The following is a 27393-nucleotide window of genomic DNA, read 5'->3' as shown; positions in this document are numbered from 1 at the left end:
GCGCCCCTGATGTACCAGTTTTTGAATATCTTCATTCACAAATGGTGTTTTCTTCTCTGCTCGGACCACTGGCTAACATCGCTCCAATTTTTCAATCTTGTAACAGATGGAGGCACTCATATCTTGTTACATGTCAGTTTTATCTCTACCTTTATTCGGTCCTTGCTTTTTGTTTGCTTTCCCATTTGCCCAGACTGCCTCACCCTTTAATTTTATCGTAACTGAAATAAACGTCTTTATACCCCAAATCCTTTGTGGAACACAACAGGGAGTAGAGTTTGAAATGTTATTAAGAAAGGACATGCTATATTGTGATGATCACCGAAGAATTTCCATCAGAAGTGACGTACCAGTTTTTAAATCTTTATTCACAAATCAGTATAGTATGGTGAGTTTGAATGCCATATGTAGGATAAAACAGACTATGAAAGGTATCATACTTACACAGGAACTATTATATTACTGAATCATCTGATATTGTACTCCCTGCAATAACTTAATAGACCCAACTCTACCCTTTGAAGGGACCAATTTTATGATTTTCCTAGAAAGTTTTGAGTTGAGGATAGTTTCTTGCTATTTCTTTCCATGATCCAAGGCTTCAGACAAAATCATTAGAAACAGCAATTAGAACTCAGTCTCTCCAGGATCGAGGAGAGACAGGAGTGAGAAAAAGGACACCTAGTCACTTTTTAAAGGCCCACAATTGCTATGCTTTGCAGGATATGGGGGAGCGGGGTGCACACTGGAGGAGGAAAGAATCAGTCCCAACAAGCATATTGAACATTTCTGGACTGTCAATATTAAGAATGAATTTCTAAAACACAAGTTCATACACAGAAGCTGTCCAGCTAGCTGTTAACTGAAATGCATATGCAATATATTCAAGGAAAAAGTGTGCTTACAAAACCACAGACATGCTATTTGTCTCTAATTTTAAAATAATTCATTCCCTTATTGGGTATGCAAGTGAGCAACGGAGAAAGTGGTGCGTCTGCAATACCTGAAATTAAAAAAACAAAAAAAGTCAGTTTAAAAATGGCCAAGATTAGAGGGTGGGTGGATCACGGACCCCCGTGACGTACAGAAGGAGAATATACGCAAAATAGGGCACGCGGGGATAGCAGATGGGAGCCAGGAGGAAGCTCAGAGGTAATTAGCCAGCAGAGAGAGAGGATCAGATATAGTGTGTTGTGAATTCTTCCCGCCTGTAAGATAAGCTGACTACTTACCAGCTGGTGCTAAGGATTTCAATGCTTCCAGAAGATGCGGGCTAGAGAACTTTATTAGGCACCGGAGGGGCTCTTTTCTCTCAGCCAAGATGCCTCCATGGAAGTCACTTTTGAATTTCGTTTCAAGCTGTCAACAAATTTATTTATAAATAACTACTAAATATATCAGCTGTAATGGCAAACTGTAATTAAATCAGGTGATGTGTTTCATTAATTCTTGTCCTCAAGAAATACAGGGATTGACGGGGGCGGGAGCCATTTAATTTGCTAACTGCAAACGTAGAGGGCAACCCGTGTGTCAAAAGGCATCATCCACAAAATGCCATGTATGCACAGTGCCCGCACACAGGAGACCTTGGAGGTCAATTCTACCCCCAGGTGATCTTCACCTGAGTATTTAGTTTGCATTCTTACTGGCAAATTAGCACTATCTTTTGAAATCTGTCATTTCGATGTAAAAATGTCATGTCTTTCGAGTCACTACCATGGTTTGTTTTTACCTGATTATGGAAGATTTCACAAATACACAAAAGTAAGGAGCACAGGCAATGAGTCCCCATGTGCACGTCACCCGGCTGAAACCATTATCAGTTCATGGCTAGTCTTCTACCAGCCCACCTCCTGTTCCATACTGACCACTGCCACGGGACTATTCTGCAGTAAACCCCAGACACGATGGTATTCCATCTGTAAACATTCAGTACCTAGAAAAGACCTAAGAAGGACTCTTTTTTAATTTTTTTTTTAATGTTTATTTATTCTTGAGAGAGAGAGACAGAGTGAGAGCAGGGGAGGGGCAGAGAGAGAGGGAGACACAGAATCCAAAGCAGGCTCCAGGCTCTGAGCCGTCATCACAGAGCCTGACATGGGGCTCAAACCCACAAACAGTGAGATCATGACCTCAGGTGAAGTCGGATGCTTAACTGACTGAACCACCCAGGCGCTGGTCTTTTTTTTTTTTTTTTAAATATTTTTTTATTTTTTAGAGAGAAAGCATAAGTAGTGGAGAGGGGCAGAGAGAGGGAGAGAGAATCTTAAGCAGGTTCCACACTCAGCGCAGAGCCCAACATGGGGCTCGATCCCACAACCCTGGGATCATGACCTGAGCCGAAATCAAGAGGTGGAGGCTCAACCAACTGAGCCACCGAGGAGGCGCTCCAGAAGGACTCCTTTTAAAACCTTCACCTCTGTAACAGTATCAGACCTAGAAAAATTAGTAACAATCTAACAATCCTTTAATATCAAATATCCACTGGCTGCTTCAATAGGTACTGGAGTCTTAGATTCTAATTTCAAAATTCTTTTCCTTAAAGTGCCTCTTAAAATTTACAGGCAGTATTTTGAAATGTTTAGAGGGTGAGTATTGTCTGCAACTAACTCAAATAGTTCAGAAGAAATCAAGAAAAAGAAGGAAAGGAAATGTGCAACATGTTAACAATGGGTGAACTGAAGCAAAGGGAAAACGGATGTTCATTGCAATGTCCTTGCAAGTGTTCTGAAGGTTTGACGTTTTTCAAATAGAAAAGGTAGGGAAAATTAAGAGCAGGCATGAATCAACGTGCACTCTGAGTTACAGAACAGAGTGATTCTAAATTGTAGCCACGGGGGGATTTGCAGATTCTTACTTATTCTCAGTGGTTCTCTTTAGTAGGCAGAGTCAGCCAGAGAGCTTGTAAGAACAGATGGCTGGGTCCCACCTCCAGAGTCCCTGATCCAGCAGGACCACGGTGCAGTGGGCCCAATAATCTGCATTTCTTACCCGTTCTCAAGGGATGCTGATACGATGGCTCCAGAGACCACACTATGAACCAGTGTCCTAGACTATGAGTTGTTCAAAGGAACTGGGTTAAAACTGTCATGTAGGGAGCCCAACTTGAAAGATATCAGCTTTTCCCACTAAAAACAAATCAAAGGGAACAGGTGTTGGGCCTGGGTGAGCAGATCAATGGCGGATTTAAAGCACTGCCTATAACTGTAGGGGGTGCAGAGCAGAAAGAATTTACTAGAGGGGAGGAGGATGTTATGAGTAGGAGTGCCAGTATTAGATTGGGGCAATCGTGATATAAATCTTGAATTTTTCTAATGCTGGCAATGGGCTTGCCCCCAGCCTGGCCTTCCTGGTGGGCAGTGGCACAGTTCTGGAATGAGCTAGGTTTATAGTATTGACTAGGCTACTTACTGGTTTCTCTCCGGTGATGCCAACTGGTCTAGGTATGTCACGACTTCTTTATTCACTCTTTTATTCAATGAATATTTATGAGCACCGACTACAGGCAAGTGTGGACGGGCTAGAAAGGGGATAGCTCACAACTTTTTTCCCCTCAAAAATACAGATCACAGCTGGTTACACAAAACTAAATGAGTACCTAAGATGAAATCAAAAGGCAAATTCAGAATTTCTAGAAGTCTCCTTCGCTAACATGGGAACTTAATACATATGATAAAGACGTCTATTTTAACTCTTCAATTTATCACACAGAATACAAAGTGATAGTGACGCTACTTATCATGGTGAGCAATGAGTGATGCACAGAATCAGGCACCATGACCATACACCTGACACTGGCCTAACCTTGTGGGTCGACACCACTTCAGTAAGAAAAAAGAGAAGTTAAAAAAAGAAAACAGTGATAAAGGAAAAGAAAGTTTCTTATTATCGTTTTCCATCTAATTTTTTTTCTTTTACAAACATATGGATAACTCATAGTTCATGTTTATAGCAATGTCCCACCTTATATTGTGCAAATTCTAGTCTTGGTTGAGGATAGTCTCCAAAAGTTTCTTGAGTCACTCTCTGGACTCTCTCTTTTTCGATTCTGTTTTCATGAATGATCCTTGAATCCACTATACATGGAAGATTTCAAAAGAAAACAGACATTAGAAGTATCTTTCATCCATAAAGTATCCTCCTTTCCTTCCTAACTTTTCAACTGGCTTGTGTCATTTAAAGATAACATTTACTGGGGTGCCTGGGTGACTCAGTCTGTTAAGCGTCTGACTTCAGCTCAGGTCATGATCTCACAGTCTGTGGGTGGAGCCCCACGTCGGGCTCTGTGCTGACAGCTCGGAGCCTGGAGCCTGGAGCCTGCTTCAGCTTCTGGGTCTCCCTCTCTCTCTGCCCCTCCCCTGCTCATGTGTGCATGCTCTCTCTCTCAAAATAAATAAACTTAAAAGAAAGTTTACTGTTTCTTCTCTTGATTGCAATAATTCCTTACTATAGGAAAATCTGAAAGCGCACGCTGGTAAATAAAATAAAAATCCCCAATAATTCTACCAATGAAGGAAAAGCATTGTTAATGTTTTAATATATTTTGTCTAGCTCACCCCTCACTTCTTAAAATTTTTTATTTATTTATTTATTTATTTATTTATTTATCTCGAGAGAGGGCGCAAATAAGTGAGGGGCAGAGAGAGGGAGAGAGAGAATCCCACAAGGGGCAGAGAGAGAGACAGAGAGAGAGAGAGAGAAGCGAGGCTCACCCAAAGTGGGGCTTGAACACACGAATCGAGATCACGAAGTCAGATGCTTAACTGACTAAGCCACCCAGGCACCCTTAGCCCCCTTTTTAGCAAATAAAAAGATATGTATTTTTAACTGGGATTATAAAATACAGAGTTTTGTATCCTGCTTTCTTTACTTAACATGACATCAACAGCGGTTCCTATGCCATCGGAAAGTCATAAACGTATTTAAATCATAATTGCTGTACTATCTCATTTTATCGCCAAATCATTGCTGAGAGACAGGAAAATGTTCATTTCCATAAATGTAGGCTGTACCCCTCCACTCTTCAGTAGTTGTTTACTCTGCTGTCCTGGGTTTTCCACAGACAGACTCGCGCCACCTGTGAGGAGCTACACAGTCACAACAGAGTATTGCAGAAGCAGTTTATCCAGCGCATTCTGACCTGGGGCTCCAGACTCAGACAGACTTGGATTTCGTCTCTGGCTTCGGCAATTCCTAGCTGTGTTAACTTTGCCTGGCAAGTGGCTAAACCCATCTGAAACCCAGCTGCCCGATGAAGAGATTGTTCGGGCACTGCTATGAAGATGAAGGAAATGATACCTGTAAACATCTTTGTGTGGTTCCTGGCACTAAAGAAATGCTTGACTATTAGTTAATTTTTGTTTTTAGTGTTACTACTTGCCGTTCTAGTAAATGCTAGAAAGAACCTACGGGAGCTTGGTTTCCCCCTTTCAGCAGAAAGTTAATTTGCAATTTTTCGGAAAGCAGTAAATAGTTTTGAATCAGGCTCCTAGTGATTAAATGTTTTACCGAGTGATAGAACTCTAAAAAGGAATGATGTGCTTCCAAATTTCAGTTTTATCTTAAAACACACATACTGTGCATGTCCAGCTCAAGGGTTTCTTGTAGAGGCATAGTGGAGTTGTGAGTTTCAAACTTCTAAAAAAAAAAGAAAGAAAGAAAGAAAACTGAATCTTTTCCTAATTTTAACATCTTGAAATATAAATAATAAATGGCTTTAGGACACAGGTACTAAATGTATTTGCCATGTGATGTTTCCGCTTGACAGCTACGCCTTCATCACCACAAAACACCTGCTGACATTCCTTTTAGAAAAACCACTTTCCTCCTGGAAGCCAATCTCTCATTCCCTACTCACGCTGCAGCAACTGTTTTTGTGTTTGACGATGTGAATTTTCCTAGGAATGAATGCAACTGTCATAGAACAGGTGGAAGGGTGGTGGGTAAGGGGGGGGGAGTTTGCTATGGGAGAAAATCATTAACTTAATGTTAGATTTTTTTTTTCTTGAAAGAGTGGCTTGCAGAGAGCCATCACTTTTTTCTATTTAGAACAGATGAAAATACGTAAGTGTGACATATCTAAGGGCTCAGAGATATACAGAGAGCATTAGCAATCCACTTACAGGGGTCTAAACATATGGGCCCGCAGTTGCCATGCAGAGCGAAAAATAACCCTGAGTCTGTGCAAAAGGCCAGATCTACTTTTATCATTAGAGGAAACAATGCATTCAAATAATCTTAAGAAATAAATAAATTGGGAAGCTTAATAAACCGACGCTTTCTCCTTTCCTTGTAACCCCTCTATTACCTGCTTGGCTGATGGGACAAAAATTAATTCTGCTTCTGTCTTGCATAATGGAGTAATAGAATTTAGCTTCAAAAGACAGTGTCAAGTTACTGTAAAGATAAAATAACTTCTAACTGGAAGAGCTCATTTGGAAGCTGGGCTCTCTCACGTAAGCTCTAATGACTGATGAGCAGTATAAAACACAATGCAATTATAACAAGATGATAGCGGGGGACCGTTGTTTCCTTTCATGTTGACTGAGAGCTTTCTCCGCTTCAGTAATATCAGAAGTGATCTCCTTCTGTTGGAGGTGGACTTTCCCACCTGCCCAGATGCTTCTAACTCAAGTGTGAAAGAGAAAATGGAGACGCACACAACTTCACAGAGTCACTGATGGGCTCACCTGATTATACTGTTTGAAAACAATAGCCTTCAGAGAGTCCAGATACCGGCTTCTGAGGTCCATTTTCACAATCTTATGGTGATTGCTAGCAACTGTCAGCGCCTGGAAGTGAAAATTATCAAGACCATGAGGCTTACCGTGTTTATCCCGATATTTATAATATCTATGGTATTTGATTGAATTTTTGCACTAAGCACACGTTACTTCTTCCTTTTCTTATATGGAAGGTAACCATTTATTTATTTCCCAAACAAGGAAATGACTGATGATGAAAGGTGGCAATAATAATACTTTAGAAGGCAGAATCCAAGACTCTGAGTTTGACAAACTGAGGTTGTATCCTACATATTTTGTGATTTACTTTACAATAAGGTAATTACATGAAAATATAATTTTATGACTGTTGGTGATACAAAATAACCACAGAATTCACTCCTTCAGTGGCCGTTTTCCAGTGATTTCGGTATCACATGTCCCTTTTTAACTTAGAGAGAGAGAGAGAGCGTGCATGCGTGAGCAGGGGAAAGGGGCAGAGAAGAGAGAGAGAGAGAGAGAGAGAGAGAGAGAGAGAATCCCAAGCAGGCTTCACACTTGGTGCAGAGCCTGACGTGCATCTCGATGCCACAACCCTGGGATCATGACCTTAGCTGAAATTAAGAGTTGGATGCTCAACTGACCCAGCCACCCAGGCATCCCTCCGTTCCCTGTATTAACAATTAAAATTCAGCATCCATTCAGAAACCAAAATGGCACCGTGCAAACAGTGGAATCGAGCACCGCATGCCAAGGGACCCAGAAGGGTTCTTGCCCACTTGTATACTGGGTAACAGGCAGACAAATCATGGTATAGGCTGTCCCTTATTAGACCTATCTTTTGCAAGTATTTTCTATCACTCTGTGGCCTATATTCTAATTCTTTTGATGTTGTCTTTTGCACAGCTGAAGTTTTAATTTTAATGAAGTTCAGCTTATCAATTATTATATATTTTTCTATAATGGATTGTGCCTTTGGTGTTACATCATTGCCACACCCAAGGCTATAGAGGTTTTCTCCTATGTTACCTTCTAGGAGTTTTTTGTTTTTTTTTTTAGTTTTTTTTTTTTTTTTTTACATTTTTTTTTTTACGTTTATTTTTGAGACAGAGAGAGACACAGCATGAACAGGGAGGGGGCAGAGAGAGAGGGAGACACAGAATCAGAAGCAGGCTCCAGGCTCTGAGCCATCAGCCCAGAGCCCGACGTGGGGCTCAAACTCATGGACTGCGAGATCGTGACCTGAGCTGAAGTTGGACGCTTAACCGACTGAGCCACCCAGGCGCCCCTTTTAGTTTTTTTTTTAATGTTTGTTTATTTTTGAGAGAGAGAGAGAGAGAGAGAGATACAGAATTTGAAACAGACTCCAGGCTCTGAGCTGTCAGCACAGAGCCTAAACACAAGGCTCGAACTCAAAGCTTGGAGATCATGACCTGAGCTGAAGTTGGACACCCAACCTACTGAGCCACCCAGGTGCCCCACCTTCTAGGAGTTTCTGTAGTTTTAGATTTCTATAGTTTCTATAGTCTTAGATTTACTGCTATGATCCATTTTTGAGTTTATTTTTTGTAAAGGGTACAAAGCCTACACAATCTTTTTTTTCTTCCTTGTGGATGTCCAGTTGCTTTACCCTCATTTGTTTCTAGTTTTTTCTTTTCAACATTTTATTTAAATTCAAGTTGGTTAACATACCATGTAGTATTCGTTTCAGGGGCAGAATTCAGGGGTTCATCACTTACATATAACACCCAGTGCTCATCACAAGTGCCCTCCTTCATACCCATCACCCATTTAGCCCATCCCCTACCCACTTCCCCCCATCAACCTGGAGTTTGTTCTCTCTATTTAAGAATCTCTCATGGTTTGTTTCCCTTTCTCTTTTTCCCCCTTTCATATGTTCATCTGTTTTGTTTCTCAAACTCCACATATGAGTGAAATCACATGATATTTGTCTTTCTCTGACTGATTTATTTCACTTAGCATAATATACTCTAGCTCCATCCACACTGATGCAAATGACAAGATTCCATTCTTTGGATGGCTGAGTAATATTCCATTGTATGTAGACACCACCTCTTCTGTATCCATTCATCAGTTGATGGACGTTTGGGCTCTTTCCATACTTTTTGGTTATTGTACACAATGCTGCTATAGACATCAGGGTGCATGTGCTCCTTCAAATCTGTACTTTTGTATCCTTTGGATAAATACCTAGTAGCACAATTGCTGAATCAAAGGGTAGTTCTATTTTTAGTTTTTGAGGAACCTCCCTACTGTTTTCCAGAGTGGGGGTACCAGTTTGCATTCCCACCAACAGGGCAAGAGGGTTCCCCTTTCTCCGCATCCTTGCCAACACCTGTTGTTTCTTGCGTTGTTAATGTTAGCCATTCTGACAGGTGTGAGGTGCTATCTCATTGTGGTTTTGATTTGGATTTCCCCGATGATAAGTGATGGTGAGCATCTTTTCACGTGTCTGTTAGCCATCTGGATGTCTTGTTTAGAAAAGTCTCTATTCATGTCTTCTGCCCATTTTTAACTGGATTATTTGTTTTCTGGGTGGTGAGTTTCATAAGTTCTTTAAAGGTTTTAGACACTAACACTTTATCAGATATGTCATCTGCAAATGTCTCCTCCCCTTCCGTAGGCTGCCTTTTAGTTCTGTCGATTGTTTCCTTCGCTGAAGCGCATATTTCTTCTAGACTGAAAGACAGTAAGAGAGCTCCAAACCAATACTTGTGTTACACTCCCACTTGTAGAACACTTTCTGCTCCTTATTTTAGGAAATCAAGGATTACATGTGGCATTTTATATAAAACGCTTATTGAGCAGTTTAAACCTACATAGACCTCGCAGATAAGGGTAATAAAAATACTATAGCTTATAGTAATTGGTTCCATACCTGACTCAGAAGGGGTGCATTGCTCTTCAGGTGGCAGAAGGAAGTGAAGGCGTAGGGAGTCTGGGAATAATACACCACATAAACCGGTTTGTACTGGTTGGGCTTTCTGTACTGTGTTCCCCAGGCGATTCGAATCCATACTGCATTCTCCTCAGCGTCTCTGAAGCTGACTGTCACCTTAATAAAAAGAAGATTTAAGTTTCCTAATTAAAATCTGTGGCACCAGGGGGCCTGGCTGGCTCGGTCGGTAGAGCATGTGACTCTAGATCTTGGGGTTGTGAGTTCAAGCCTCACACTGGGCATAGAGATTACTTAAAAAAAAAAAAAGTCACATTAAAAAAAAAAATCCATAGCACCAACAACTGGTGCTCCTTAGGGGTGAAGGATGTCTGTGTAACCTTGCACACAGGCTGAGATCTGGCAGAGTCTGTAGTTTTCAGTACAGTGTTCTGGGAATCTTTGGGAAAAGGTTTTGTGGTTGTTTGGAATTACACATCTATGCCTTGCAAAGTCTTTTGGAAAGAAAACAAATTTTATTTTATTAAAAAAAATATTTATTTTTGAGAGAGAGAGAGAGAGCGTGAACAGGGGAGGGGGTGAGAGAGAGGGAGACAGAGGATCCAAAGTGGGCTCTGTGCTGACAGCAAAGAGCCCGATGCGGGGCTTGAACTCACGGGCCATGAGACCATGGCCTGAGCCAAAGTTGGACGCTTAACTGACCTGGCCACCCAGGCACCCCAGAAGGAAAACAAATTTTAAACCCTACAATCAGGGTATCACAATTTTTCAACAATTTCTTGGGCTTGTCCTGAAAAACTGTTCACTGACCTGTAAGAGTTTATGAAATAAGGCAAGCTTACAAATGGCATACCTGATTTATAAACAAGACTTTTTGACATCGAGCACAGACCTAGCGTGCACTATAAAGTTTAATGGTAAGATTTCTGTGGAGTAATGGGCTCAAATATATTAATCCAAATGTTCTTACGCATTTAGCTCAGATGCTAATGATTACTCTAAAGTTACGTGGCAAGAATATAGAAAATTCTACTTGGTTTCCATTTCATGGATAAAATACAGATCTTTCTAAACTTTTAAATGTAATTGCCAGTTGGGTTAGAACTTAATGGCCTCCTCCTAGACTCTTAACTGCCCCCCAATTCAGCTTTCCCTTGGAAGTCAGACTCTGGACAGGAGGCAGTCGATGCAGATGCATTTGGCTTGCCCACGTCTCCTTACTTCCTCCCTCTTGGATCCCCAGAGAAAGCAGGTGGTAAGAAGGCAGTTACTCCGACTCCGCCCACTCTTCATCTGGCTGCTTTCCCACATTCCCTCCGTATATGAAACAAAGAGCCCTCCCCAGGTTGGGGTGTGGAGTGTGCGGGGCTGTCTGACCTGCCCGAGTGAGGAGCCACAGCGCTTGGCCCCGACAGGCGCCCAGTGGGCCTCTGCTGGCTTGTGTCACATTACAAAAGCGAAGCCTGGAAAATCAAGATTGAAGGCACTACGTGGAGGGCTCACCTTTACCAGAGAGAGAATATCGGTTGCACTCAACATATTCAGGTAACCTCTCTAGCCTACAATGAGGATAATGTAAGCAAGGGCTTTTGGAGAAGCTTAAAAGAGGTCTGTGTCCTTCCTAAATTGGATGTGTGGTTGGGCACACACGTACGTTTTCCTGGAGAGGGGTGCGGTATCATTTACCAAAATTTTCACAAGAGTCTATGATCCAAAAAAAGGTTAAAAATCAATGGGCTAAGATGTTCTATCTCACATTGTTCTAGTAAAGATGATATTCCGATACCTGAAGAGGTAAGGCCCAGATGCAGACCTTTACTATTTTCCCAAGAAACTACCTTAATAGATATCATCCTTCAACAGCAAGGGTAAAGCACGCTTCACTGAGGATAGCTCAGATTAATACTGTTCAAGCTGAACTAGGAGATGAGTCCAGCCAAGTGTCCTAAGTGGTTTGGCTAACCTGGGATGGTACTGCTGGCCAGGGGTACCCTGGCCGTAAACTGGTCATAACTGGTTACTGAACATTGCAGAAAAAAGTTTAGCATGGGAAACAAATGAAGCTTACAACACACAGAATTGCTACGTACTTAACTATGTTAATATATTTAGTACAGATTACCATTATTGTGCTACATGATATATAGGTAAAAAAAGGAAAGTAAATGTGCCACCCTTTTACAATTGAAACATATTTTTTAGTTTGTCTCTTTTTTATAAGTTTTCTTTTTAATTTTTTAAATGTTTATTATTTTTGGGAGAGAGAGAGACAGAGCACAAGCGGGGGAAGAGCAGAGAGAGAGGGAGACACAAGAATCTGAAGCAGGCTCTAGGCTCTGAGCTGTCAGCACAGAGACCGTCGTGGGGCTTGAACCCATGAATCGTGAGATCATGACCTGAGTTGAAGTTGGATGCTTAACCAAATGAGCCACCTAGGTGCCACTCTTTATAAGTTTCCTAAGAACAATGTATTTTGAATAGTTTTACCTGGTAAGACATACGATTAATGACTCTGCCTCTCTCTCCGTGTCTCTCTCCCTGGCATACAGAGACCGTACCCTCAAAGGCTCTGGATCAGATCCCCTGTAGCACAGGCTCCATCCATTACCCCCCAAGTTAGGCTCCCGGCTCCCTCTCATACCAGCTTCTCTACCCCATTGGTTCAAGGGCAAGAGTTTGTAACCTGAAGGCCCTGATCAGAATCAGCATGTCTACAAACTAACTGAACTTTGGCATTTCCTTCAGTCGTGAAGGTAGGCAAGGAAACGGTAGAATGTTAGGAACTATTACTCTGTTGTCTGGACAAATCCCAAATATTTTCTCACCCCGTTATAGCGTTGCACATGCCTCAAAAATATCATTTATGCCATCACTACTTTGAAACTAGTTGTTTTTAGACCTACTGTGAGATTATTTACTGCGTTAATAAAGAAGCACATGATGGGGCGCCTGGGTGGCGCAGTCGGTTAAGCGTCCGACTTCAGCCAGGTCACGATCTCGCGGTCCGTGAGTTCGAGCCCCGCGTCAGGCTCTGGGCTGGTGGCTCAGAGCCTGGAGCCTGTTTCCGATTCTGTGTCTCCCTCTCTCTCTGCCCCTCCCCAATTCATGCTCTGTCTCTCTCTGTCCCAAAAATAAATAAAAACGTTGAAAAAAAAATAAATAAAAAAAAAAAATAAAAAAAAAAGAAGCACATGAGTACTACAGCACGACTTCGTATTTTAATACCTTAATAATGGTATTTTCATGTATTTGGTTTTCCTTGTAATTCTCTATATTATAGCATTTAAAAACGACTTTCAAGGGGTACCTGGGTAGCTCAGTCAGTTAAGCATCCAACTTCGGCTCAGGTCACGGTCTCACAGTTCGTGGGTTTGAGCTCCGCGTCGGGCTCTGTGCTGACAGCTCAGAGTCTGGAGCCTGTTTCAGATTCTGTGTCTCCCTCTCTCTCTGCCCCTCCCCCACTCACGCTCTGTCTCCCTCCATCTCAAAAATAAATAAACATTAAAAAAAAGTTAAAAAAGAATGACTTTCAAGAAGTGGCCTATAAGCTTCACTAACAGCAAAAGAGGTCCTTGGCACAGAAAGGTTAAGACACCTCCTGTAGAGCAGCAGGCAAGTTACTATTCAGTCCTGGGCACCAGGAGACTCTACTTGGCATGACATCACCATCAGCAGCCTTTTGGAAAGTGGGGTTATCCAGCTGCTAGTTAAGTCAGGAGGAAGACAGCGAAGTCGGCTGGGAGTCCTCGGGTAGTTGAGAAATGGGGTTGGCACACGTGGTCCAGCTCAGGGCAGGGGAAGAGGGGAGACAGAGAAGACACCAGGGTGTTGGGCATTTGCCGGCCTTTCGGGCAGGAAGATCTGACCAGTAAAAAAGCTCCTTTGTTCACCCAGCCTTTCCCACTAGTCTGCCTGAAATTCATTCAGGAGGGAAAAGCTTTTGGAATGCAGAAGTGATGGAAGAGAAGAAATCTAATAACTGAGGGGTGTTTGGGTGGCTCAGCTGGTTAAGCATCCAACTTTGGCTCAGGTCATGATCTCATGGTTCATGAGCTCAAGCCCCATGTCAGGCTCTGTGCTGAGAGTGTGGAGCTTGGGATTCTCTCTCTCTGCCCCACCCTTTATTTTGAGAGAGAGAGAGAGAGAGAGAGAGCAAGCACAAAGTCCGATGTGGGGCTCGAACTCATGAAACTGTGAGGTTATGACCTGAGCTGAAATCAAGAGTCAGACGTTCACCTGACTGAGCCACCGAGGTGTCCCTAAATATTTTTAAAACTACAGCTATTAAAGGAATGAGGAGGTGGATAAGGAGGTGGCAAAGACTGTGCCCAGGCCATTCATGCTGTCAGAGGGGAGCAGCACAGTTGGTTTCCTCTCAGGGAGACTATGGGTCCGGAGGAAGGCTGACAATTAAAGCAGGAAGTAGGAGGCATATGGTGACAGGAGCACAGGACAGAGGACCGCCTGCCAGGGGGATCAGGGACACTCCCTGAGGGGGCCAGAAGGATACGGAAGAGTGAGCCGTGCAAAGGCCGGAAGGATAGGGAAGAGCGAGCTGTGCAAAGGCCAGGTCGGGGAGGTCGTTCCAAGGAGAGGGAACAGCCTATGGCGAGCTCAAGGGCTTGAAGAAGACTGGTTCGGTTTGGGTGGAGTGTAGACTACAGGTGGTGACACCTGACAGGCAGGCAGGGGATCCAGGAGGGCACGAGGAGAAACATATCAGGAGTACGGACCCTAAGAGTGTGAATGAATCTGAAGAAGCCAACGATTATACGCAGTGGAAAAGGCTAAATTAGTCAACAAATGGTGTTCGGACAACTGATCAGCTTCTGACAGGGAAACGACAAAGGACTCTGTCACCACCTCCCCCATCTCTCGCCGCAGCCGAAACTAACCAGGGGAGGGCTGAGTGCAGAACCTTGTGGTGATGCTCCAGTGAAGAGCAGGAGGAAAGGAAGGAGGGTGGTCACGAACAGCAGTTTAGGATGGGCTGACGACAACCGGGAGAAGACAAGAGATTCAGGATCAAGAGGGTTTGGCTGTTCTCTGACACCTGACCTTCCCGAGCACAAGAAATGGATGCTGTGCATCTGGAACGTGGAAGGTGGAGGTGTGAGACCCTGCCAGTGTAGATGTGAAGAGTATGACCTCGAAGCCAGCTGCCCGCGTTTAAATCATGGCTCTGCCGCTCTGCCCCTGTGGGACCCACCCTTGCTTCGTCAGGAGGGTGCAGTGAGTTAGTGAGTGGCAAGGACTCAGCGCAAGGCCTCACACACAGAGGTGTTTGCAATTGGCGTTACTGCTGAAAGAGAACAGGCCATGGGATTTTGTGATATCACCGGTGCCCCTGAACAGGGAGGTTCTCAAACTTGACTGGGCGTTAGCAAGCACCTGGAGGGCTTTGGCCCACCCTTACAGCGTCTGAGGGAGCCCAGGTGTTTGCATGTCGATGTTCCCAGGTGATGTTGATGATCAAACTGTGAGAACTGCTGCCTTTAAAATTCAGTTTCAATATGGCAGCAAGAGCACTGGCCAGAATGGAAAGGGCCTAAGCATGAAGCCGGTGAGGATGCATTACCCTTTCTTTCTTTTTTTAATTTTTTTTAATGTTTATTTATTTTTGAGAGAGACAGAGACAGAATCCAAGTGGGTTAGGGGCAGAGAGGGAGACACAGAATCCGAAGCAGGCTCCAAGTTCTGAGCCATCAGCACAGAGCCTGATGCAGGGCTCGAACCCACGAGCTGTGAGATCATGACCTGAGCTGAAGTCGGACGCTTAACTGACTGAGCCACCCAGGTGTCCCTGCATTACTCTTTCAAATGGTCTTTTGGGGAAGGGTTTTGAAGGGGGCCACTAAATACCACCCTTCTTCCCTGTCCTTCTGGATCAACTGAGAATAAGGCAAAAGAGTTGGCAGGTGAGGCCAACACATATTTACTAAGAAATGGGGACTGGCTCATACCCACAGGCAGGTGGCCCTCCAGAAAACAAAATCCAGTCAGGCAGACCTAATCACATAAGTGGTGGCATAACCACTCTGGGAAGCCTCCACTGGTAGGGGCAGAGCTGGCCCTGGACGAACAGATGAGAACGTGTGTCCCTGTGGGCACCTGCTCTCACTCAGGTTAAGTTGGCGCTCCTTCCAGAGAAAGGTGAAGGGGATGGTGGAGGGATGCCGGTGCCCTTGGGCCTATGGGACCCCCCTCCCTGTGAAGGACACATCGGGGGCAAGAAATAAATATTTCCTCCCAAGAGTGTTGTGGTAGCAAGAACAGAGCTTGAGGACGAGCATGGAGAATGGATGCCGTTCCACCAAGACCGGAGCATGCTTATAAGCAGTAGAATGGGAAGCGGTAGAGAAGCAATCACAAATGGGATGGAGAACAGAGAATAAGGCAGGTGGGCCCTCTGAGGATGCGGGGGTAGGGGGGGATTCAAACGTCACACAGAAGGGTCTCCGTAAGAAAAGAAATGAGGGAAGATGCTCAGTGACGAGGGTGTGCATACAAGTATGGCAGACGTCACAAAGCGTGAGCTGAAGAGACATAAAGACCACGTCGTGGAGTCTACATATGAAGAGGGAACACCACTCTTCTGGAGCGGGCAGCCAAAGCACGGGGACAGTCATAGGTCCTGTCTTTCCATGCAAGCAGGACTGAGGCAGATTGAGGTGGGAAGAGAATGAAGTAAGGGAGGCTGTTAAAAACATGACTGCCTCAACCTACGAGAAGATACTCGGTGGTACCTGTGGACAGTGGAGGGGAGCTGAAGATTCTACGGGTGCTCCAGAGTGACACTGACCGATACCGTAGCCACTGGCCTGAAATTCACTACAGTTACATGAGATTAATGTAGTAGTTTCTCAGTCATGCTGGCCACATTGCAACTGCTCCATAGCCACATGTGGTTACTAGCCCGTGTACCAGTGGCGTGGACAGAGAACATTTCCATCACTCCAGATAGTTCTGGTCCGTGATGCTCCTCTTGAGAAAGAAGCAATTGGCCTCAAATTGACAGGTAAGGGGTAGGAAAAGTTTCTATAAGGAAGTAGGATTTATCTCTGATCTGGCCTAGAATAGTATGGGATATTACTAATTAAAATTAATTAAAATTCTTACAAACCCAAACCAAGGTAGTAGCAAATTTTAACTGCACAGATGCCTTGAAATTGAATTTCGTGGAGATTCAGATAAATTTTATTCTTACATTTTTTAATGCTCTCCGAAGAATTTTCTCAAATGAACTTTTGAATCGTTCCATATCAAAAAGGTCAACGTCTTCACCTGTCAAGGTCAAAAGAAAGTAAAGACAAATCAATAAAGACAAATGTTCAAGAAATACATGTGCAAGGACTCTGAAGCTAAGTATTTTGTGTGACGTCAAAGAGGGACACTGATCTAATCATACCAATGCTGCCGGTACCTGGGATACAGTGTCACTGAATATACTTCTCATTTTTCCCACAAAAGAGTAATTTTGAAATTACTCATTGTGAAAGAAGAGACATTTACAAAAAAATTTTGTTTGTTTATTTATTTATGTGAGAGATAGAGCGAGAGAAAGAGAGAGAGAGAGAGAGAGAGAGCGCCCGCAGGGCAGTAGCAGAGAGAGGGAGAGAGAGAGAACCCTAAGCAGACCCCGCACTGTCAGCACAAAGCCTGACTTGGGGCTCAATCCCACGAACCATGAGATCATGACCTGAGCTGAAACCAAGAGTCAGACACATAACCAACTGAGCCACCCAGGTGCCCCCAAAAGAAGAGACATTTCAGAGGAACATATTAGTGTTCCTTTTAAAAATGCCAAAATATAAAATATAAACTTCAGTTTAAAATGGAAAACACCAGGGTGCCTGGCTGGCCTAGTTGGAAAAGCATGTGACTCTTGATATTGGGGGTTGTGAGTTCAAGTCCCGCGTTGGGTGTAGAGATTACTAAAAATTAAATTAAATTAAATTAAATTAAAAAAAATGGAAAACATTACCTGGTTCTTTACTCATTTGAAAAACATCCCAAACTTTCTGGTGCCGATGAAATTGAGTATCTGAGAGAGGGGGGAAGAGCTTATTACTATCACATCAAAGAACTCTCAAGTAACGTGCTTATACATACCTATTTTAAATATGTATTTAATGTAATATGATGCCAGAGAAAACAACAGCAACTTATCAACTACGTCATACACATTTTTATTCAAATATAAATTTTACGTGGATTAAATTTCCCCCGGACAACTAAAACATATCATAAAGAATTACTCAATATAGTAGAGGTTTCGCATCTACTCTTACTTAGACCATTTCTTCTATTCCCACACGGGTCTCCTCCATGGAACCCCTCACTCAGCCAGCAGAACAGGGATGCTGTGCTCCTCACGACTGGTGTTCGCACTGGCTGTTCCCTTTGTCGGGAGCCCTCTTCTCCGAGCTCGAGGTGCCCCTCATTCTGGTCTCTACTGGGAGGCCACCTATGCACAGCAGCCTGCCCAGATCCCCTGCCCAAAGAAAGCACCCGCCCACTGCGCCCTGTGCCCTGCACTGCTTTCCTCCGTAGCACTTAAAGCTACCCGGGAGCTCACTCTGCTAGGACTGAGCTACCAGCCAAGTCCAGTCCGCTTTAACCCTTGCATTTCCTGCCCCCGCTCTCTTCTCTCCATCCCCCCACCTCCCATCTCACTCAGGCTATATCCCTGTCTTGCTTGGCTGCTCCAACAGGCTGCTGTTGGGTCTCTCCCGTCCTCCCTCGTCCCTGTCTCTGCACTGAGAGTTTTGAAAAAACAAGAACCTGATTCTTTTCTTGCTCATTATCTTTGGAGGGCTTGGCTTTATTCTTAGAATAAAGAGTGAAATCCTTCGAGGGGCTTCTGAGTCTCTGAATTACCCCCCTACCTATGCCTCATTTGTTTTGACCCCCTCCTGCAGCACTGGACTCCCATCTCCCGCCTTCTCTCTGCTCCCCTACTTACCCTCCTGCTCCAAGACCTTCTGGTGCTGTGCCCTTTGCTCTCCTGCTCCTTTATGTCCCCTTTCCCCTTTGCCTAGTTAATGCCACTCATCCTTTGTGGCTCTCAGCTCACGTCTTCAAGGAAGTCTTTCCTAAACCTTTGGTGTGGCCGACCCCCTTCTGGTCTCACAGACCCCCTGCCTTTTCTCCTTCCCAGCACTTGCGACAGTCTGTGAGAATGCATTTGTGTGACTCAGTGACCTGTCTCCCCCCGAGACTGAGGCCTCTTAAGAGAGTATGAATCAACCTGTTGGACCCAGCAGTGCCTAGCATACAGCCCACTGCGTGGTAGTAGTCAAAGAACATGTGAACAAATGCGTGAGAGAGGGGAACTATGTGGATCTACCCTTTACGGTCTAGACATCATCCAGTCACTGAAAGTGAGACACACTCAACCAGAGGCAGATGCGCTAAATGAATTCAGCTATTTCATAGTCGGAGCGGAATATAGAGATGAATGTTGTTATGCCCCAGGTCACAGGAGGCAGTTAATATCAACTGATAATGATTAATTAGTAAATACCAGGGTTTTTTTTTAAGAATTTTTTTGTTTTTTAATGTTTACTCTTTATTTATTTTATTATTATTTTTTTAATGTTTATTTATTTTTGAGAGAGAGAGACAGAGTACGAGCGGGGCAGGAGCAGAGAGGGAGACACAGAATCTGCAGCAGCCCCCGACTCTGAGTTGTCAGCACAGAGCCCGGTGTGGGGCTCGAACCTACTGCCCCAACTGTAAGATCATGAGCTGAGCCCAAGTCAGAAGCTTAACCGACTAAGCCACTCAGGCACCCCCTTGTTTACTATTTATTTTTGAGAGACAGAGTGTGAGCACGGGAGGGGCAGAGAGAGACGGAGACACAGAATCTGAGCTGTCGGCAGAGCCTGATGTGGGGCTCGAGTTCATGAACTGCGAGATCACGGCCTGAGCCGAAGTCAGACACTCAGCCGACCGAGCCACCCATGCGCCCCATACCAGACTTTGTTTTAAGAACATGACATGGACTCATTTCATCCTCACTGTCACCTTATGTGACATCATGATTATTATAAAGGTTTGTCCAATGATAATACCGAGGCAGAGATGTCAAGGGCCTCCGCCAGGACTCACAGGGAGACAATGACAGAGCCATGAACTGAACCCGAGAAATCTGGCCCTGGAGTCTGTGTTCTTAGACTCCACAATCTGTTGCCTCCTGATGAGGGAAGTAAACATCTTAAAGAAGAAAATACAGAGAAGAAACCTAGGGTACAAGGGGGGGGGGAGGGGAAGAAAGAAATGGAAGGGGAGGAGAGGTAACAAGTTACACTGTAATAGGAACAAATTCTCGGAAATTTATTTTCAATTTCTGTTAAAGATACAGAGCCTAACAAACGTGCTTAGTGTGTGCCAGTGACCGTGCTAAAAGAGCTTTTCAAGCATTATCTTATTTAACCCTCCCAACGACCCTGTGAAGTAGGTACTATTGTTTCTCCATTTTTCTTGGGAAGAGTCTAGGCCTAGCAAAGCCATGTGACCGGGTGAAGGACTAGAGACTGGTAAGTGACAGAGGAGGGACTGAAACCAGGTCCACCTGACTGACATCCAGAACTGCCTCTCTGACAAAAGGGGATGGGGTAAGTGTAAATACAAATCACCGACACTCACAAATGATGTCTAAAAGGGCTGCGTCACGGAGACTTGCACGCTTACTCTGAAAGAGAAGATAAAATACTGAGTGAACGTGGGGGATAGTTGGGTTCTGCTACACTTACAGCACATTTTAGAGTTGCTTAGAACGAGTGTCACCGATCTCTGCTCTCCTGCCAAGTAGCAGATACACCCGACTCCTGTCTCGGTAAAGGCACTCTCCACTCCTCCCCCCACAATCTACTCCTCACTCATCACTTTCAACTTCCTGTTTTGTTTTTTAATCAGCTGTATCCCTCTAAACTTCCTCTACATCAGGGTTTCCCAAGTGGGCATTACTGACATTCAGAGGCGGATAATTCTATGTGTGGAGGGCTGTCCCAGGGTGTTAAGGAACATTCTGGCCTCTGCCCAGCATGAGCCAGTAGTATTCCCACAGGTTTGACAACCAAAAATGTCTCCAGACACTGCAGGCAAAATTGTCCTGGTTGAGAACCAATGCCCTACACACATCCATTGACATCATGCATATTATATATCGTTTTTTGATGTTGTGCATAAAGATCTAGTTTATCTTATTGAATGGCTGAAGAATATTTTGTTATGTGGACGTAACATTATTTATTCTCCTATGTATAGCTATTCCCAATTTTTTATTTTTTAAACAAGGCTACTTAACATCTTATTTATGTATAAATACTTACATGTTTGTACCTAAGTATATGAGTATCAATTATAATATTTATACCTCTTTTTTTTTTTTTAATTTTTTAATGTTTATTTCTGGGAGAGAGAGAGCGAGTTGGGGAGGGGCAGAGAGAGAGCGAGACACAGAATCCGGAGTAGGCTACAGGCTCTGAGATGTCAGCATAGCTGACGCAAGGTTTGAACCCATAAACTGCGAGATTATGACCTGAGCCAAAGTCGGTCGCTTAACCGACTGAGCCACCCAGGTGCCCCACCTCCTTGTTTTTTATTAATTTTTCCATATAAATCTCCCACAGTGGAATTGCTGGGTCATAAAGCATATCTATTTAAAAGTGAATGAGGGCAGAATGTACAGGAATAGGGGCGTTCTTTAAATTTTTTTTTTTTTTTCAACGTTTTATTTATTTTGGGGACAGAGAGAGACAGAGCATGAACGCGGGAGGGGCAGAGAGAGAGGGAGACACAGAATCTGAAACAGGCTCCAGGCTCTGAGCCATCAGCCCAGAGCCCGACGCGGGGCTCGAACTCACGGACCGCGAGATCGTGACCTGGCTGAAGTCGGACGCTTAACCGACTGCGCCACCCAGGCGCCCCTAGGGGCGTTCTTTATACTTATGCTTGCAACTTTTCTGAAAATCTGAAATTGTTTTAAAACGAAAAGTTAATAAATATATGTGAAAGAGGGGGTCTCTTCCCATACAACTTTACCAACACATCTGAGTATTAACCTTTTCATCTTTAGGTGCAAAATCTAATAGGTAAAAAAAGAATACTTCTCATTATTTTAACTTGTATGGATTGTATTTTCCCCCATGGTGGTCACTTTCTTACTGATACGTAGGCATTCTTTGGAAGTTGAAAAAGCCAATCAAAAATTAGCTTCTTCCTCACTGTAGTAGTAGATAGCCCACATCCCTTCACAGCTTAGCAGCTGCACTAAATTTTATTTTTTTTAATTTTTTTTCAACATTTTTTATTTATTTTTGGGACAGAGAGAGACAGAGCATGAACGGGGGAGGGGCAGAGAGAGAGGGAGACACAGAATCGGAAATAGGCTCCAGGCTCCGAGCCATCAGCCCAGAGCCTGACGCGGGGCTCGAACTCACGGACCGCGAGATCGTGACCTGGCTGAAGTCGGACGCTTAACCGACTGCGCCACCCAGGCGCCCCATGCACTAAATTTTAGACTCAAAAAAGGAAGTGGGGCGCCTGGGTGGCTCAGTGAGTTAAGTGTCTGACTCTTGATTTCGGCTCAGGTCATGATCTCACAGTTCCTGAGATCGAGCCCTGCTCTGGGTTCCGTGCTGACAGAAGGGAGCCTGCCTGGGATTCTCTCTCTTCCTCTCCTCCACTCATACTCTCTCCAAATAAATAAACACTGAAAAAAGAAAGAAAACCTTTGGAGCGCCCGGGTGGCTCAGTCGGTTGAGCATCTGACTCAGGTCATGATCTCATGGTTTGTTGAGTTTGAGCCCCATACTGGGCTCACTGCTGTCAGTGCAGAGCCCGCTTCAGACCCTACATCCCTCTCTCTCTCTCTCTCTCTCTGCACCTCCCCTGCTCATGCTTGCTCTCTCTCTCTCTCTCTCTCTCTCAAAAATAAACATTAAAAAAAAAACCTTATTAAAAAAAATCTTATTAAAAGAAAAAACCGGGGCGCCTGGGTGGCACAGTCGGTTGAGCGTCCGACTTCAGCCAGGTCACGATCTCGCGGTCCGTGAGTTCGAGCCCCGCGTCGGCCTCTAGGCTGATGGCTCAGAGCCTGGAGCCTGTTTCCGATTCTGTGTCTCCCTCTCTCTCTGCCCCTCCCCCGTTCATGCTCTGTCTCTCTCTGTCCCAAAAATAAATAAACGTTGAAAAAAAAAAAAATTAAAAAAAAAAAAAAAAGAAAAAACCAAAGGGGTTGCATGATGCTTAAGGTTCATCATCTTGAACACTGTTATCACCTCACAGAGCAGAACCAAGTCCTGAACGAGAGATTCCTTTCTCTGCCGGAAGTTTACTGTCTGCAGTTGATTTTCAGGCAAAAAATCCCAGGCTTTGAGGATTGTCATCATTTCAGTCATTGGGATTTTCAAGATGGTCCTCTTGATAAACTCGGCAACAGTTTCATCCATCTCTTTGGCACTTCAATAAAAACAAAAACAGCACAGCAAAGTATTAATCAAATATCAAAGGTTAACTTAGTGGAATTTTTCAGCATGTTTTTAGCCAGGATTTTGATTTGTAGGTCAAACACCCAAACGTTTACCTTTTTTTGCAGTCATTCTGCAAAGTGTTTCAAAAGGAGGATTTGATTCTTCTCTCCTTAAGCCACATATTTAAATGGCTTTGGAGGTTTTAAAAATTAGTGCTCCCTCTCCTTGACAGGCTAGAGTATTTTAATCTTTGATGGGAACGACAGGTAAATCATTCATTCATTTACTCATTCACGTAACAAAATCTGAGCACCCATGTGTGCCAGGCACTTTTGCAGGCATGGGGGAGAGATACACCTTTAACCAAAAAGACAAAAATCCCAGGGCGCCTGAGTGACTCAGTTGGTTAAACAATGGACTTTGGCTTAGGTCATGATCTCACAGTTTGTGAGTCTGAGCCCTGTATTGGGCTCCCTGCTGTTAGCACAGAGCCCGTTTCAGATCATCCACCCCCCACCACCCCCCTGCTCTTACCCTGCTCATTCTCTAATAAATAAATAAAAACTTAAAAAAATAAAAAGACAAAAACCCTGCTAGTGTGAGCATCCATTCTAGTGGGGAGAGAGAAGCAACAAGAAAATCATAAACTGTGTGAAAAGTGGTAAGTGCTGCAGAGAGAACAGAGCAGTGTTAGGAAACGAACCATAGTTAAAGTGGAGCAGGATGGGAACAAGTCGGGGTGGTGGGGATGGAATGAGTAGGACTCATACAGGTGACAGTTGAGCCCGTACTTGGAAGAAAGAGTGAGCCATGTGGCTGGCTGGTGAAAGAACTTGCTGGGCAAAGGGTACAGCAAGTGCAAAAGCCCTGGGGCTTTCAAGGAACAGTGAAGGATGTGAAGGATGCCTCCAGTGAGGCCACAGTGTAGACAGTAAGGAGGCACAGAGGAGGTAATAAGGTCAGAGAATACGGAGGGCCCAGGGGTCACTGCCACGATGATGGCTTCTACTCTGACAGACACTGGCTGCTGGAAGATCCTGAGAAGAGGTGGGATATGCTCCTGTTTAGGTTTTCTACCAGGATCAATCTGGCTACTGTCTTGGAGGGGGTGGAGGGCGGAAGTAGGAAGCCAGGTAGGAGGCTGCTGCAATGCAGGTAGGAGATGATGGTGGACCGAGGGGGAGGGTTGGGAAGAGGTCAGATTCTGGATCTGCTTTTAAGAAAGAGCCCACGGGATTTCCTGATGGACTCGATGTGGGGTTACGAGAGAAAGAGGGACCAGAGGTGACACCAGTGTTTGTACCAGGCAGCTGAAAGGACAGAACTGCTATCCCCTGAGTTGGGGAAGACTAGAGATGTGGGCAGAGGCAAGCTCAAGAATTCCATTTCGAACATGTACGTTTGAAGGTTGTTAGCCTCCAAGAGGAGATGCTGATAAACAGTAGGATGCAGGAGTCCAGAGGACACAGTAAGAGATAGAGGTGAAGAGGGCTGCAGTCTCTTTCTCATTTAAGGGATTACCAGCTAACATAGTGTTATTACCTCACTTTCCCTGCCTGCTGCCTGACAGGGAGAGTCTTCAACCATCCCAAAGGTCTTGAGCCCCAAATGTGGCATGGCTCCCTCAGCAACAGACAAGGGCAATGATCTTCAGGAGCATCTCTTAGTGGCTGTCTTACAGCTGTGGCACTGGGAAGGGGGGTTCTGAGCCCTTTCATTACCTTCCTCAGGGCAGAAGCTGTGGGCCAAGGGTGGCAGCTGATCTCAACTGTTACCTCATCTGGGGGCACTGATGGGCATCTTCCCCCTGCCCCCCATTTTAAAATATGGTACACAGGCGTGCCTGGGTGGCTCAATCAGTTAAGCAATGAACTCTTGATTTTGGCTCAGGTCATGGTCTCACCTTTTGTGAGTTTGAGCCCCATGTCGAGCCCTGTGCTGGCAGCTCGGAGCCTGCTTTCTCCGATTCTCTCTCTCTCTCCCTCTCTCTCTGCCCTTCCCCAACATGTGTGCGGGCACGTTCTCTCTCAAAAGAAATAAACTGAAAAAAAAAAATATATATATGGCACATCAAAAGCAAGCATGGTTTCTCAACAAAGATGAAGCAAGGTGTCTGCAGAATTTAAATTTAAATTCTCTGCCTATCTGACAAGAAAGAGCATCGAGACCTTGGTATCCAAATTTAAGAAAAGGGGCAGAAGTCTGTCTATCTCATCTACTTCCACCATGCCTAGGAGATTAGCAAAAGGACAAAGAGAGAAGTATCCCCCTATAGGAATCCAGGCTGTGACTCAATGCTACCACTTGAGTGTTTAACATCGCATACAATCTATTACCATTGCCCATTTCCAAAAAGATACTGACAGTCGACATGATTTTAAGAAGATACTGAAAACAACACTTCCAGGAAAAAAAAAAAAGGTGGGGAACTATTAGGACTTTAGAAAGGGAAAAATAATAGAGAGCAGAACAGGATCAAGATCATGAAAATGGACTCTGATTTGTTTTCTTATCCAGATACAGGACCAACCTACCTTAATGTCAACACTAAAATCCTCACCATGGTCTATAAGGCCCTGGGTTTGCTTTTTGCCTCCCTCCCCATCATCTATCACTCTCTCTCTCTCTCTCTCTCTCTCTCTCTCTCTGGCTTTCTGAACTCCAGCTACATTGGTGTTTAGTTCCTCTAGTACAGAAGGATACTTCCAGAGAAGGCTCATTGTACCTGCAGTTACCCCTGCCGAGAACATTCAGGTTCATCATGCACATTATTCACCTGGGTAACTCTTGAATTTAGGTCTCAGCTCAGATGGCTTCTACTGAGAGAGGCTTATTCTGCCCACCCATTCTTTTTTTTTTTTTTTTAATTTGTTTATTTTGAGAGAGAGACGAAGAGAGTGAGCAGGGCAGGGGCAGAATTCCAAAGAGGCTCCAAGCTGTCAGCGCAGAGCCCACTCAGGGCTCGAGCCCACAAACCCTGAGATCATGACCTGAACTGAAAGCAAGAGTTGCACATTTAACCAACTGAGCCACCCAGGCGCCCCTGACCACCCATTCTAAAGGTATCTCCCCACCTTCCGTTGCTTACTGTCTTCACAAAACTAAAATGATCTTGCCTATTGATTACTGTCTTAAAATATTGAGCCACTAGAGTAGGAACTATGTTTGCCTTATTCATGGCTATATCCCTAAATGATAAATACATGTGGAATGAAACATTAGATATTCTCCGTAAGCAGTGTGCGAGGAGATACCCTGGGAAGAAATAGGGTCCAACAGTCACTGATATATCAAACAAACCTCTCCCACTGAAAACACTGGCGCGAGGCAGGGGAGGGGGAAAAAGGAGGGGGTAGGCTTGTAAAAATGCATTCCCAGGGCTCCATCAATTTGAACTGGGGGGAGAGGGGTGGGGGTGGAGTCGGGCACCCAGCTGCGCGTTGAGAGCTTGCACTTTTAGAATGCTTCAGAAGATTCTTCATTTTGGGTTAAGTTTGCAAAATGCCATTCTACAGACTTCTGGTAGAGAGCATTCAGTCTCACCAATAAAGCTGGTAAACCCTTGAACAAACTCCTGATTCCCTGTGACTAATTTCTTTTTACTTCTAGTTCTTAGTAGCACAGTGCCTGGCATATATATATATATATATATATATATATATATATATACACACACACACACACACATATATGTATACACACACACACATATATACAGATACATACATATATATAGCAGCTCCTCAAGACATTTGCTGAATGAATGCATGACAAGAGCCCTTTTAGGTAACTTTTCTGCAGATCTACATGGAAGGGCTGCCACTGGAGCATTAGGAAAAATACGACAGGCGCACGGACGGAAAAAAAAACGGATGCCAAGGCTGACTTAAAAAAAAACCAAAACACCCCACTCCCAGCACAGCAGGAACCCAAAGGTCGGATAGCAAAAGTAACCCGCCACGTGACAACTGGCGGAGGCTCCGGAACTGACGTACATCCCAGTAAGGCCCCGCCCCACTGCGGGCGGAGGTGACGTAACGGATAGTATCACCGCCCTCTCATCCCGGCCTCAACTGTAGTCCCCCACTTCTTGCCCGAGGCCCAGCGCCAATCCCGCACCTTGAGACGTGTGGCAGACGTGAAAAAGTCGCCCCACAAGCCTGAGATGTGGCTTTCTCGAGGCTCCCGCCACACTCAAGGTCCCGATCCCACGCCGCGCGCGGACCTCTTACAGTCGGTCATCTCCAGCAGTGTCTCTTCTCGGCAGCCGTTCCCG

The 27393-nt window shown here is 44.5% G+C and overlaps 1 protein-coding gene across 1 annotated transcript; it reads right to left on the bottom strand.

The window, feature by feature from the left end:
* Positions 1 to 50: 50 nt before the first annotated feature.
* Positions 51 to 27379, bottom strand: CENPN (centromere protein N). The gene is made up of 11 exons (XM_047078810.1): positions 27237 to 27379; positions 22926 to 23106; positions 20290 to 20335; positions 17624 to 17683; positions 16847 to 16923; positions 9622 to 9798; positions 6690 to 6791; positions 5577 to 5637; positions 3964 to 4076; positions 1233 to 1359; positions 51 to 1003 (listed from the first exon to the last, which is right to left on the bottom strand). The coding sequence occupies exons 2-11, from the start codon at positions 23094 to 23096 to the stop codon at positions 921 to 923; spliced, it is 1017 nt and encodes a 338-aa protein (XP_046934766.1). The 5' UTR covers positions 23097 to 23106; positions 27237 to 27379; the 3' UTR covers positions 51 to 920.
* Positions 27380 to 27393: the final 14 nt, after the last annotated feature.

This window comes from Lynx rufus, unplaced genomic scaffold (assembly GCF_022079265.1).
Source record: "Lynx rufus isolate CCGP_SWC_20201006 ecotype Redwood Valley unplaced genomic scaffold, mLynRuf1.p SCAF_16, whole genome shotgun sequence".
Classification (NCBI taxonomy): Eukaryota; Metazoa; Chordata; class Mammalia; order Carnivora; family Felidae; genus Lynx; species Lynx rufus.
This window is presented reverse-complemented; position numbering and strand designations above follow the sequence as displayed.

Coding starts and splice junctions, on each gene's coding strand:
- CENPN (XM_047078810.1), bottom strand. CDS start 23,096: ATGGATGAAACTGTTGCCGAGTTTATCAAGAGGACCATCTTGAAAATC. Junction 6,792..9,621: donor ATGCACCCCTTCTGAGTCAG/GTATGGAACCAA, acceptor TTTCACTTCCAG/GCGCTGACAGTTGCTAGCAA. Junction 1,360..3,963: donor TAGAATTTGCACAATATAAG/GTGGGACATTGC, acceptor ATTTGTTGACAG/CTTGAAACGAAATTCAAAAG.